Source organism: Amblyomma americanum, chromosome 2 (genome assembly GCF_052857255.1).
Source record: "Amblyomma americanum isolate KBUSLIRL-KWMA chromosome 2, ASM5285725v1, whole genome shotgun sequence".
NCBI lineage: Eukaryota > Metazoa > Arthropoda > Arachnida > Ixodida > Ixodidae > Amblyomma > Amblyomma americanum.
The window spans coordinates 40,318,132-40,333,327 of NC_135498.1; the positions used below are offsets into that span (position 1 = coordinate 40,318,132).

General features: G+C 46.0%; 1 protein-coding gene across 6 annotated transcripts in view; it reads left to right on the forward strand.

Annotated features, from left to right (window-relative positions):
• The window catches only part of LOC144121069 (uncharacterized), a 205,302-nt gene that overhangs the window by 77,693 nt on the left and 112,413 nt on the right, over positions 1–15,196 (forward strand). For 5 of the 6 annotated variants that reach the window (XM_077654010.1, XM_077654006.1, XM_077654008.1 and 2 more), the window contains exon 2: positions 3,156–3,206. In XM_077654010.1, the coding sequence (XP_077510136.1) occupies positions 3,156–3,206 (51 nt within the window). Of the gene's footprint in view, positions 1–3,155; positions 3,207–6,166; positions 6,370–15,196 lie in introns of those variants that run through there. The other variant, XM_077654011.1, reaches the window with a different exon arrangement.

Genomic DNA, 15,196 nt, shown 5'->3' on the forward strand with positions numbered 1-15,196 from the left:
TCAAATCCATGGCTGCTCCGAATGCTGCTTTCTCTACTGCCTACTATTGTCTTGCCGCAAACTAACCCGGCAGCAACGACAACCACAATTACCAGCTCTGTTTCTGACACTAACAAAAGCCTGGCAAAACTCAGAAGAAGAAAGTCCCGCACTCACCAAACCTCGCAGCCACGAATTCAGCGCAGTCGTTCCGCTGCAGGCAACCAGTCATCACACAGGGCTCGTTGCACTGCTCCCGGATGGTCGTTGTGCTGCTCAGCATACAGTTGACCGCATATCTTCGCTGCTGGCCTCCGTTGTCGGGATCTCACCGCTGGCAACCTGTTGTTGCATTTGGGTTGCAAGCCCCAAGGGTAGCGTTGGCCTGGCGGCCTGGGGCAAAGCAGGAAACATCCGAAGGTCCCGGCAAAGGATGAGTCGACTGGCAACAGAACAACTTGTTTATTCTGGCATCTCAAAAGAGCAGCCGGTCAGGGCGACCACGTTACTCGAAGGAAGGAATCGAAGTCTCTCGTTGGCGTCCGGGGCAGCTCGCTTTATACCCACGGAGTCGAGGGCAAGAGGGAGCGGCTTGGGATGAGTCGCACAAGACGGCGACGCATGAACATGTTCAGGCGTGACGGGCGCGTCCGCCAGGCCGGCGCCGGTCAGACCTCCTCGCCTCCCAGTTGGAGAGCTCCTCTCCCCGGCTGCCGCGCTTTGACAAGCGTGGGCAAAACATGCACACACACACACACGCACGCACGACGACACGTGGCACTGAAACCTGCCTGGACGCGCTTGGCGGGAGGCGTTGCGGCCGCGATGAACGAAGCCGCGGCGTCCGTTGCATCCGCGCCGGCTATACCGCGCGTCGAAGGCGAGACGTAACAAGCCATAATGCCGGACTTTATGTTTGAATAAAGATATTTTTCTCTCTCTTTCTCTGCCTCCGTTTCCGGTTCGTCGTGGTTCCCCGTAGGCTGACCACGGAGCAGTGTGCGAGTACTGCAGGAATACAGCAGGCCAGTAGGAAGAAGACAGAACGGGGGCTCAGGATATAAGGATGACCTCCTGAAGTACAACAGATGCACGTGATGTGTCTTGTCCGCTCTGTCCGTCTGCATAGTCTTTCATTTCTAAGCCTGAGCTTTAGGGCGAAGCTAATAATAATAATTGGTTTTGGGGGGAAAGGAAATGGCGCAGTATCTGTCTCATATATCGTTGGACACCTGAACCGCGCCGTGAGGGAAGGGATAAAGGAGGGAGTGAAAGAAGAAAGGAAGAAGAGGTGCCGTAGTGGAGGGCTCCGGAATAATTTCGACCACCTGGGGATCTTTAACGTGCACTGACATCGCACAGCACACGGGCGCCTTAGCGTTTTTCCTCCATAAAAACGCAGCCGCCGCGGTCGGGTTCGAACCCGGGAACTCCGGATCGGTAGTCGAGCGCCCTAACCATTGAGCCACCGCGGCGGGGCAGGGCGAAGCTCGAACCGCTTTTAGGCACAGGTCTAGGACTGGATGTCCACAGACAACAAAAAAAGTGTACAAAACAGGACCCGTACGTTTGTTTTCCTTCAGGAGGTCCCTTTTGTGTCAGCCTCAGACTCTTTCTTCCTGTATGTTATCGAATTTTGCGTTTGTATCTGCAAAGAAACTTTTTTATGCAACTGGCATCTAGTTCCGTACAATGTGAAGGCCGAACGCTTGCTCTTCGGTCGGTTCTCAGTGGACATCATCCATCGCGGAAATTCGATGCAAACCTGCATCTTTGCATAAAAACTGTCTTTATCCGCCCTGCTTATTTGTGGGCGATGGAGGAGGAATGAATGCAAGAACGCCGGAGACTTCACTTATATTTGGAACAAACGCTCGTCACATACAGGTGCTACTGTAGCAGTTTCACATGCGAGAACAGAAGGAATAATCCTCCCGTTGGTACTCTATTCCGAAGATTGATGACTTGCGCAGCCAACACTAAGTGTAGGTAACGGGTTGTCGGGGTTCACTTTCTTCACTTCGCTCTCGAAGGCGGTGCTTTGATGCCACTTTGTTAAGAACTGCCAAGAGGATTATGTTTCCGTGTGTGTGTGTGTGTGCTTATTCTGAGTATTCCCATGTCCTCAACTAGTACCGCATTTTAGATGCCCTATAGAGGGTTGAATCTGAGGAACGTAAAGGTCTCACATGTCCTTTTCGACGGGATGTGCTTAGCTTTTTTTCGATCCATTATATTTAAAGGAATTCCTCAATATGGAATAAATATCTTCTATATAACCAGCAGTTTTAGTTGACAACTACTTCCGCTAATTATTGTAGTTATTATTTCCTTGAGCGCAGTCGCGCCACTAAAAATGCACACTGCAACTTCCTGAGATCTTTGTAATCAGGAGGAAAGGAGATTCTGGCCTAGGGACTGAGCAGTGAACCACCACCAGACTGCGACTCATCTAACTGAGCTATCAAGATGGCTAACATGCAGATTTCACCGATAGCCAGAATGTATGTTTACTATGGCGAAAAAAAAAGAGTCAGCTTAAGATATCTGTGGCTAAGCAGAGCTACTCGTCAGTCTCGAAGTTTTCAACAAAGTCGTCAATTGTACACACAAGACCGCATTCACCTCGCCCCCCCCCCCCCCCCCCCTCGCGAACTTTCCTGTTTTCCAGAGTTGCTCGTTAATGCGGCATTGTCCACATTGGAGCATATTTCTGACGAGAGGGTATTTGGATAGGATAGGATAGGAAAACGTTTAATATCCAACAGAAAGAGGGTAGCCAGAGGGCTACCCGCCTAGACGACGGCCGAAAGGTCTTGACTCTCGGCGGCGGCTTCGGCCAGTCGGACGAGTTGTAACTGAGTCGCCGGGTCGGAGCTCAGTAGTAAGGTCTCCCATTGATCTTTTGTGTTAATACCTCGTCCCTCCCGGGGAGCATGAGGACATTCCCACAGTATGTGGTCCAAGGTGGCCCTAAGTTCGCAGTTCGCGCATTTTTCTGAAAATTGCCCTGGGTACATAAGACTCCAGAGGGCCGGGTTTGGAATCCTCTTTCCTTGATAATCGTGCAGCCGCTCTCAGGTGGCCGTAAACCGCAAGCACGTTCTCGCGAGTTTTCTTTTTTGTTTTCGCGTTCATTCCGTAACTTTTTCCCGTCTACTTTTGTCTCTTTTCAGATCGTCGTGGAAGAAGTCTACGTGGAGCCCTGCGACATGGAGGCTTGCGAGGTGACGTACCACTTCATTATATTTTTCTCTTAGTACTGAGCCTCAAAATAAGAGCGCTAAATTAAAGATGCGCTCTGAAATGTGCCTGAAGAAATAAACATGATTCGACGCCGCATGCTACATTTATATCCTCTTGTTGTAACTAATCTTGCGTGTTCTCCTGAATAATTATCGGCCCCATGTACAATGTCTGCAGAAAAGGGAACTTAAGACAGAGGGCGTGTGGGTCAAAACAGATTCCTTGCTTCGCCAATTAGCTACAAAGATATCAGTGCCGATGCATTCAGTTCAACGCAGTTGACTTGGCATAACGTACAGTTAATACAAGCGGGAAAGTTGTGGAGAAAGGCACCCCTGATACATCTTGGCCTGCCCAGCACCTGGCGTACCGCACCCTGGGACCTGTGATTTTTCATTCGAGGAATTATACCTTTTTTTGTGAAATTCCTGATCTAGAACTGGGTCTATAGGGAAAAAGAATTCTTCACGAGTTTTCGGGGAATTTTAGGAATTAGGAGGCACGGGAATTTTTCGAACTAAAGATATTTTCGACGAAAGATCAACACCACAGCCAACTATAAACAGACAGACAACAGGGCGATCGATGCTAGTGCGGAAATCATTTCTTTACGGCCGCATTCAAGCTTTCTCGAAGTACAAGAGTTGCTGCCACTGCTACTGCTCTGTTGTTCTGCGCATGCCCTGTATTCAAGAAATCGCGTGAAAAGATTAAGAGGTAAGGACAACGCGGCGATCAGCCCTTACCCTCTCCGTTCCGTCATCTCACTCACAGCGTGTTCGCACTATCGTTTCTTCGTTTATCGATGAATTACTGCCATTAATGCTTGACGTCGCTTACTCTGCAGATATTTAGCTGGTCTGCGGAAAGTTAACAGAAAGAAATGAAGGTGGCTCCACCTGGTGTCTTCTCTGTCAACACGCACTATAGTGCGTCTTGACACTCGTATTTTTGCTTGGTTCAAGTACAGCGCTGACTCTGGGAACGCGCTTGATACTGCGCCGTTGTAGAGAGCTTTCTTTGGCCGACCTGTACGACATTCCAACCTCAATTTGCTTTAGGGTGTTGACGTGTAGGACGGATAGAATGATTCGGAAGTAAATACGACAGTCAGGTTGACATGGCATTAGAGCCTGATTTGTAAAAGTGAAGTACGTGATAGAAGTTCATGCTAGCAGTTTACATGTTAGTTTCCTTTTCCTCCATTAAGAAGCGCGTTCTGACTGAGTAAAACTTGAAAGTGGATTCCGAATTTTTATTTCTTTTAACACGTAGGAGGAGGCGATGATTACTGCCGACTTATTATACTAGACGCCACTGCTTGAAATGCGTGGCAAATCGCGGAAAAGCATAACAAACAATGGGTAGTAACTGAAAAAATCCTGCGCTTTGGCCTTCATTACTCGAGACGGATACCAAAAATTAATGAAAAAGAACACTAAAAAAGACGTGGGGAAAAACTAAGCGGTTTTCCGGACTTGTGTCGGGAAAAGGGTCCAAAATAGTGATTGTCTTCGGTCTATGTGAGGGAACTTAGATCAGATTAAGTTGCATAATATAGGCATAGATCCCAATCACTACAAATACAATATCAGAGTGATTTAATGAAATGATTTAAATTTAACAGTAGTGTGCAGGCCTGCCTTGACATAAAAAAAAATACAGGAAGATTTTTGTCACGTTGGTAGCCCTCTTAAATCGTTCAATTCAAGCCTTTTGAAGAGATAGCACAATATGAACGGAGTCTATCAGTTCCCGCAACTCCACGGCAGCCGGAAAAAATGATACGGAAGTGCTGATGGAATCCTTACAATGCTGCGTGCAACTCTGTTCGGAGAACACAATGCCTATAGGCCGGTCGAACGGTTGCCACACATGTGAAAGTCCACAAAAAAAAAATGACGAAAAACTCTAAACCAAAAAGACTAAACGACGACGCACGACATTTACTATACGGACTGTCATTTATCATGAAAACAGCTGGGGAAGAGCGAAAGTAATCTCGACTGAACGTATTTTCAATTTAGGTTCCGTAATGGTTTCGCTGGTGTTGGGTGCTGTGACGTTTGTTCGCCTACTCTGAACACCAGCCAGCGAACATTCATGGCACGTTCGCGAAGCTATTCTTTCCAACGAAGCTCTGCTGTGTACGCTAGACCACGGAAGACACTTGTTTTCCGCCATTTATAGCAAATTGAGCACCACAACATCGTTCGCGCACGCAACAAAGCCTCAGCACATAGAGAGAGAGAGAGAGAGAGAGAGAGAGAGAGAGAGAGAGAGAGAGAGAGAGGAAAGAAGAGTGTCGAAAGTGAAATGCACTCTTCCGGAGCTAGGCGGCGGTACGTGCTCGCATACTCTCGAACCGGGAGAATAATAATAGTCTGCGAGGCTGGACGTGCTGGAAGAGCACCACAGCCGTCATGGATGACTTGCCATTCGAGGAGGCCTGCAGCACACATATAGAGAGTGGGAAAGGGTCGAGGTCGCAGCCGGGTTTTTGTCCTTTTTTATTTTTTGTGACGTTACTTCCTGCTCGCTCTGACTGCCCTGCATGCATGCGACTTGTTGATTCTTTTTTACTTTGTTCTTTCTTTCCACCCCCACCCCCCCCTTTATACTCCCTTCGTTCTCCTTTCTCACCGGCTCGGGCGAACGCCGAAGGACGCATTCCTGTCGCCTTTGTTAGTTTTTGGTTCGCGCTTCGCCCGCCGTCTCATCCAATTCTCTGTTTTGTCATCTCATTTTTTTTGCTTCTTTGCTTTTCTGCTCGTTTCTGTCGTTTTGGTTCATTGGTTCGCTGTATCAGCCGTACCCCCCCCCCCCCCTCCCCCCTCCCAAACCCTCCTTCCTCTACAAGCCCTCTTGCGTCGCTGTTCGTAATGAGCGTGTCGTCGTCTGCTACTTTTTTGCTCTTGTGCGATGCGGCGTCTTTTTTCGCACAGTTTGATCGTCTGCGGCGGCTGGTGGAACTAATTCCCGCCGCCGCCCCGATGTCTTTTGTGGTTCTGTGAGCGCGAGGCCCTCCCTTCCTTTCTTCTTTGTACGGGAGTGAAATGTACCGCGGAAATGCCATTGTTTCTTCTTCGTGTGCGGTGGTGAAGTGAAGGCGCCGGGCAAGCTACATGCGTCGCTGAATGGCAGGTGAGAATTAACGCGCCTTTTCCGCGACTGCGTGGTTCGGTGAAAAGAAGCCAGATTTTGGTGTGTCTAAAAATGTCAGTGTGCTACACGCGGTTTAAATTTAGATGTGAAACGTGAACCCGACGATTCAGATCTGCAAAAACAAAACGAAAATAGCGGATTTCGGATTTATCTCATTTTCAGCTTTTCGCTATTGTATTGCATAATTAGTAGGGTTAAGAAACAAATGATCACGTGATGAAGCCTTTAGTTTTCTTGCCAAGCCAAGCATGCCTAGTTTTTTTTTATATATCTATCACTGACAACCGGAAGACAGCAATGGTCGTGTCGGGAGGTGATCAGATGCAAAAACAAAATGTTCTCTTGCTCGCGACGAAACCTCTGTGAAAACAAGGAATAAATAACTGTATGAATACAGTACTTACAGTGTGTCCCATCGTTTCATCGTCCTCAATTTATTCTTTTTATGCATGTATACATTGCAGTGCGGTTGGCCCCTAATAAAGCGATAAAGTATCACTTAACTGAGCTTGCTCTTGCCACACATCCTCTTGTGAAAAAAAAAAGACTATCAAAAACTTTAATTCCAAGAGATACGCTGTATTCTGATGGGAAAACAATGTCTTCAAGAAAATATCCTGCTTGTACTTTAATAGCACGCGAATATTAAATTATTATTGGCGTATACGTCATATGACTAATTAGCGCATTTGTCATTAATGATTTCTTTCTCGTGCCCCTCATGGATTTTACTTAACGCGCACAACACTCATGGGGGTAAGGTATTACAATTGTAAGCGCGTCGACGTTGACCGCATTGGAACAATCGCTAGTGAATAAGCCAAAATTAAAACGAAATCACTCAAAATCACCTACTAATAATAGAGTCGTATTACAATGGAGGTCAATGAGGAACTTAATGCGAGCGCGTCGTTAACCTGTTTGTCCGAAATACTCGATTGTCTGAATCAATACAGCTGCAATTTTTCCCGCCAGACTTTAGCTAAGCCTCATCAGCCTGGCTACGCCCACTGCAGGGCAAATGCCTCTCCAATGTCTCTCCAATTAACCAAGTCCTGTGCCAGCTGCGGCCACCGTATATCCGCAAATTTCTTAATCTCATCCGCCCACCTAACCTTCTGCCGCCCCCTGCTACGCTTGCCTTCTCTTGGAATCCACTCCGTTACCCTTAATAAGGACCATCGGTTATCCTGCCTTCGCACTGCATGCCCTGCCCAAGCCCACTTTTTCCTCTTGATTTTTGACTAGGATGTCATTAACCCGCGTTTGTTCCCTCACCCACTCTGCCCGCTTCCGTCTGTTAGCGTTACACCTATCATTTTCCTTTCCATAGCTTGCTGCGTGGTCTTTAACTTCAGCTGAACGTTTTTAGTTAGCCGCCACGTTTCTGCCCCGTAGGCGGGTGCTGTTAAGATACAGCTGTTGTACACTTTTCTCTTGAGGGATATTGGTAAACTGCCATTTATGATCTGATAGAACCTGTCATATGTGCTCCACCCCATTCTTATCTTTTAGTTCCCTCTCAAGATTCGGATCAGCGCTCATTACCTGCCCTAAGCAGACGTATTCCTTGACCACTTCCAGCACCTCGCTACCAATTGTGAACTGCTGTTCTCTTGCCAGGCTGTTGAATATTACTTTGCTTTTCTGCATGTTAATTTTTATACCCACCTTTTTGCTCTCCCTAACTCATTGATAATGCTTTGCAGTTCATCTCCTGAGTGACTCAGCATGGCAATGTCATCAGCGAATCGCAGATTACTTAGGTATTCTCCATTAACTCTTATCCCCAACTGTTCCCCATCCAGGCCTTGGAAAACCTTCTGTAAACAGGCAGTGAATAGCAGTGCAAGATCATGTCTCCCTGCGCAAATCCTATCCTTATTGTAATTTTCTCGTTGAGTCGGCGCGGGACTATCATAGCTGTGCAGTCGTTATAGATATCTTCCAGTATTTTCACATAAGACTCTTCTACACCCTGATTCCGCTATGCCTGCATGACATTTTGCATCCCGACAACATACCTACAAGCCTACATACCAGCAACATGGATTCCGTGTAATGTGAACACCAAAAAGAGGTCAAACATGCAGAGCCCGATTTGCTATAGAAACCAATGCCCAATGTGCGACAACCATTCTAGGTGCAGCCGCCGCGGTGGTTGAGTGATTATGGCGCTTGGCTGCTGGCCCGAAAGACGCGGGTTCGATCCTGGCCGCGGCGGTCGAATTTCGATGGAGGCGAAATTCTAGAGGCCCGTGTACTGTGCGATGTCAATGCACGTTAAAGAATCCCAGGTGGTCGAAATTTCCTGAGCCCTCCAGTACGGCGTTCCTCATAGCCTGAGTCGCTTTGGGACGTTAAACCCCCATAAACCAAACCAAATCATTCTAGGTGTGTTTAGACGCTGCATAAAGCAGGCAAGTGTTTCGCTAGCGTTGTCAATAACCATGGGCTGCGTCCTTGTTTTAATCCCCACATTTGTCGCTTCGGTTCTTTTGTTACTTAACTGCAACAGCGATATCGAAAACGCTGGCTGCATTCGAAGATAATAAAATACAAATGATAAAAGCTGCTGCGTTCCACCTCCCAACCTCAGACTCGCGCGTGTACAGCGCGATGACCGTGAAGTTCGCTGTTCGTCACGAGGACGGTGGAATTCCTACACCAAACGAAGCCGGCCAGGCGCTCGTGGTTTAATGGAAGTCCGTGTCGCTTGTCATGTGCCTACGTGGCTGTAGCAGAGGCTCAGAAAACAGAAAGAAAATAAATTCGCGACATATCAAGAGCGACGGCCGCCTGCCATTCCTTCACGGACTGCGTCAATGCGCACCTGCACATATCCCTCACTCTTTTAAAAGCGTCCATGTCAGCTAGAGCCTGGCGGCCCTGACTCCGGTTTCGACTGTATACCGTCCATTTCTAGCTCTAACACAGCCACGAGCTGTGAGCATAGCTTTGTTACGTTATAACTCCAGTATTGGTAGAGTACAACTGGCTACGAAGCCTGGTTGTCTCTGAGGAGGACGAATCTTTCATATCGTCACGTTAGCTAATGCACTTTTAAGTGCATAGCTAATGCTACGCACTTTTCCAAGAACGTGAAACAAGTCCAGCTTTCTTGGGCATCACTTTTAATTGTGAGATAACTGAGGAATATTGGAAACCACAGTTATGAATATATTGATGGGAATGGTCTAATCTTCCAATGCGCAGCGAGATCTTGCTTTTAAAGTTTGTCCGACGATCGCGCCGAGTAGTAAAGACTGCCTATGAAACCAGTGGGCTGCGTTTTTGACAATAAATAGCGGAAAACTGCAAGCGTCACGATGAGCAATTTGCGGGTATACTGGTTGTTATGGTGGAATTTGGGATATGCGTAAAAGTTGCGTTGATAAACAATTTCAACAAATTGTAATTGCTTCCTTAGTACATCTGCTCCACCTCGGGGGATTTTCCTAAACACTTGACCATAAACAATTTTCCGTGGAAAAAAAAAACACGCTTGTGCAGAACTTTTGTGTTAACAGAGGAATGCGTAGGCACGTTCCTCTCTTGCCGTGCTTAGTAGTACTTCTTTAATGAGGCAGACTTATGAGTTTCTGCCAGTAAATCCATTCGCTGCCTCGTTCCTTCATTCTTAACATAAAGTGCCCAGTGGCCTGTCCGGTTTTTCATGTAACACCCGCAACAAAGCCTGCTCAGGCGTGGCAGTGAGTGCATTGGCAAGGAAGAGTTAGGAAATTGAAAATGTTTATATGCAGTGTCGGGCAACACTTTTACAAGGGACTTCGCACATCGACACCATTAATAGAACTAATACGATGGGCACAGTTGAAAACATTTTGGCCGGGTGGCACACACGCTCTTTGTGCATTTTCTCACGTCTACTTGTTCTTTGAATCCGTCATTTCCTCTTCGCCTTCACTTCTGGAATTCGCGACCGTGGCTAAGAATGCCTGCAGCTGTGATTAATGTGTTTGTTTGGTTTGGTTTGGTTTACGGGGGTTTAACGTCCCAAAGCGACTCAGGCTATGAGAGATGCCGTAGTGAAGGGCTCCGGAAATTTCGACCACCTGTGAATCGGTTCTTTAACGTGCACTGACATCGCACAGTACACGGTGCTTTAGAATATCGCCTCCATCGAAATTTAATGTGTTTGTAGATTCCATTTCTTTTGTCTTTTTCTACCATAGCCTCACGTGAGGCTGTAGTATGAGAAAATAAATAAGGTAATTGAAATACCCGTACGCATTGACACTTTTATAAGTATATAACTCTGCTAGGGCAGCTCGGCCATCAGCATTCGCAGGTCGTGGGTTTGGAACCTTCCCACGGTTTTCCCTTAACTTTGGTTATGCGCAAAAAAAACTCAATAATTAACAGAGCTGAATAATAAATCTTCTTCCTAAGTATGCGTTCCAGGTTTACTAATTCCTCTATTGTTTCTTGTTGGGACATGGACGAAAACTCTGTTGAGTGTCGTCACTTGCCTTTTACTGAGACAACACCAGAAACGTTTATTTATTCGTTTATTTGGTCATGTTACATCGAAAATGCCCTCACATGGTCGTCTTTACACGGGAGGGGAGGTGTGCATTGTGATTAAACATTGCGCAGTAAACATTACTGTAAGACACATAGATATCTTGAAAAAAAAAAGGAATTTAAAGACAAATCAAACGAATAAGAACATCTGGCGAGGAAAAAAAAATGAAATTTAACCGCTGAAGACAAGATGCGTCGACATGAACTTGAGAACATTTGAGAAGTTATTGTCATTCTAACTTATTAATGAGGCCTCCAAGAAATGAGCTTTTGTCTGGCATGGTTCGCACCGAATAGGTAACGAGCAAACTCATTTACAGCTTGATGTTATGAAAAATTGCCTTGTAGAATTTTTCGTTTTGTTTATATATACTGCTTTCTCTTTAGTTAGAGACTCAACAGTGATGCGTGCACAAAATTTGAATTCAACACCAATGCTATATAAGATCGCCTTTGTTTACAAATGTCATCATCGTAATTTAAATTGAACATTTGAAAAACTCACTTCTTCAAATATTATTTACAAAATTTATAAATACAGCTGCCTACACAGGGAACTTCGTTTGTTTATCTTGTCCTCGCATCCAAAAAACATATATACTGAAGTGTGAGTTGTTTTGACGTGGCTTTTTGATGTAATATTGGGGCCTGTAGCAGTGGGCAGCGCAGTGGGTGTAGTTTTTCAGCCATTATTAGCCACATTATGGCACGGGCATCAGGCGGGCACCCTGTAGCATCATTAGAATTATTCTTTTACAGCGTCAGCAGTTACAACCATGCCCCCCTTCCTAAATTCTCGTGATCGTCGTCAGCATCAGACAGTAAGATCAGGTAATTCATTGTCATCAGTGACACGACCAATAGGCAGTAGTATGACGCGTTGATCACGGGACCGATGGGACACGCAGCTCACGTGACCCATCATTCAGTTGTCATCGTTACCGTTAAACAAACTCGCAACTAAACCCACGAGTGCACTCATTCTTCCAAATTCTCCTTACTTCTTCACCTTGATGCTTTAAAGGGACGCCGAGGAGAAAATGAAGTTGGCCTGTATCGACGGGGTACCGCGTTCTAATCACAGATACCACTGCCACAGAAAACGGCGCTCTGATAAGCTAGAAAAGTGCGAAAAACTAAATACAGGTGTCGCGACAATCGGCCTATTTCGCAAGTAAAACGCGGATTACAGAGGCTGCACTACACATCATTCACTACTAAACGGTGGCTAGCGGGATTTTCGGCAAGGACGTCACGAGTTTGAATCGACGGGAGGTTATTGCTGGAGATATACTATGCAGTTGTTTTATCGTGGAGGGTTGGTTATTGCTCTGAATAGCTGAAATGACGCCCCATCCTTTAGATCTGAATTTCACTACTTCTTTCGCCACTGTCCGCTTTTCAAAAGTGGAACAGTCGCCTCTGGGTCCTTTTCGCAGACGAGAGCAAATGATAGGATTAGTTATTCAAATGTGACCTTGCTCAGTATCTCTTTCGTGACTTTAATTGCAAACCTTCTGTTTGCTCAACACGCAGTGGACGGCAGTTACGAAAGCGTAAATTGACTTGGTTATGAATATTAAGTTACGGTAGGCTTATCTTTTGCCTCTTTATCTCTCTACTCTGAATTGATCAAATGGATAGGCGATTGGTGATATATTACTAACAGAGAAGCTAGTCAAGCCGTAAAGAACAAAAGAAAACAGTCGCCATGAGTCCAAAACGTTCTAAGTCACAGTGTGACTCATAACCGCGACAGATGCGTTATGAGGAAAAACAAGCAAAACTGTTCGTGATTAGAACGCTAGATAGGGCAGGACGCATATACTTTTAATTATTCAGTGGCCTCCTTCCTGGACTCATTTATATAACGCCCTTCAAGAGCAATGTGCTCACTGACTGTCGATCTTGTTTTTTTTTTCTAGCAGCCTGGATTAGTCATCTCGTCATGGTCAAGAACGATGAAATTAAAGTTGATTTTGTTGGTGTTTCGCAACGCGCAGTGGAAGAGAGAAGTAAAGGTTGGGGAGGAGGTGTGTAGAAGGAAAGCAGTCACTTTATCGCTCAATATGGGGGAGAGACGTCTGAGAGTTGTTTTTTTATTTGTTGTTACAGCGAGCGCATATTTCACAGATTGAACGGTTCACCTAAGGAAGCAGGAGTGGTATAGCACACCTGGCTACAGAAAAAAAAATCATAAATAGTGCACATGGTATCCTACTTCAGAACTCGCTCACTTTTCTAAGACCTCGTCGAAACTGCTATAGCTTTTGCTCGCTTGAGTGCGAGTTTGCAGAATAGCGAAGACAACACGGAAAACAGGCGCAGCTCCTTTATCGTTTCTTGTCCGTCCCGTGTTTGTTCTTGCTTTTCGGTGGATATCGACACGTGTGACAGGTCACTTTAGCTTTGTGTGATGCGTTTACCGATTTGTGACTCGTTTTTTTGTTTATTACACGTCCATGTCGATTCGAATGTAAGCGAGCTTTTCACGTGTGTGCCCGTCTCGGACACTCTCGCATGCTACACCGATTTCTATGCACTGTCTAGACGAAATATACTTGTCAGGAGAATACCACGTCCCCAGACCTGAGAGACAGGTTTCAGCCTATTTTCGCAAAAATTCCAACTAGACATTCACTTTGGCTGCTAGACATCTAGTTAGGCCGTAAAGATCACTCGCGTACTGACTGTAATTATGAGAAGTGCCCCTAGTTTGCATTATTTCCCCTTGTTGCGCAGAGAACAACGCGAAGCCTGCTTTTCTGCAAGAATTTTCCAGTAAAATTTATCGGTTCACCTTAGGCCAAGCTGATAGTAAATTGGAAAGACCAACTTAACATGAGGCTTCATTTTTGGGCTTTTTAATGTTCATAGAATATCTTTGTTGGCACCGTAGTTTTCATTTAAGCCTATGTTATGTTACTCGTTTAACTTGAAGATTGATTCATTGATTGAGATTGATAGCTTCGTGTGACGATTTTTTCCTTTTAAAATTTGCTTTCTAACCAACTCTGCTCTTTAACTCTCAGCCTGTGCCTTTGAGATACTTTAAAAAAGACCGAATAAATTAAGAGAAATCCACTTTGCTTCGGCAGGTACATGGAAAGATTTATTTAATCACTTTTGAACAACGAAAACCGTTCGCGTTCCAAAAGGAACGAGTTGGAATAGCCACATTAAGCCATGCATTTCAAAAAGTGAAATTTTTCTGGACTTTTCGTCCTTTCTGTGACGAAGTGATAGGTAGTGTGTAAAGTTTAACGCCCCCGAAGCTGCACGGTGTCGGGCATCGCCTGGAGCCACTCACCGGATGCCGCCCGACACCGGGCTTCTGCCCATCGCGGCGCGCGCCGCTCGTATGAAGGGTGTTCCCAGCAGGAGTAGGCGAGGGGTGGGAGCCGTTGTGGAGGGCTTCGGATTAGTTTCGAACATATGCCGGGTTCTTTAACCTGCGCCGACGTTGCACAGCACACTGCCGACGTTGCATTTCGCCCCCATAGAAACACAGCCGCTGCGTTCACGGCTGGGTATTCGATCTCACGCAGTCGTGATCAGCAGCCACATGGCATAGCCACTAAGAGAACGCTGAAGGTATATCCGACTTCTTCATTCCTGGGCTGAACAAAGTTGGCGCTGTTGACGTTAAAGTTACGTTGAAATTTTACGTAGCGTATGCCGCATAAGAATATCGTTGCCTACAAACAAGGAGTTACATATGTACAGGTGCGGACAAAAGTAAACGGAGCACGCTATTGCGTTTGGAACATTTTTCGCGGTTTTCTAATTTAAATCGGCAGTTGTTACATGTGCATGCTGGAAGTGGACGCTAGTGTGCGTTCTCATGCACGAAAAATGTTTCTTCATCTCCAATAGGCGGGGGGGGGGGGGGATATCACTTAGAGCGGAATAGCGTGCCCCGTTTTCTTATGTGCGCAGCTGAATGTCCAACCAAACGTTCTTTTTAAAAGTTTGCGCATTCGCTGAATATATTTGATTCCTTTAGGAACCCCAAGCTACAAGGAGAATCTGCAACCGGATTTTCTGCAAAATTTCCGTGTAGACTATATCTTTACAGGAAACTGACAAAAATATCCACGAAGGTTGATGTCATGAGTGGTGTGGCGTAAAGGAAGGAAGGGCCCTCCAGAAGGCGCCAAAATGTGGTCCTGGAGACCCCGGATAGCTTGCGAGTGGCTCCTATCGTGAAACACTGTACAGCCGTCTTCCTAGCCGAAGGGATGACGGAGAGCCTGTG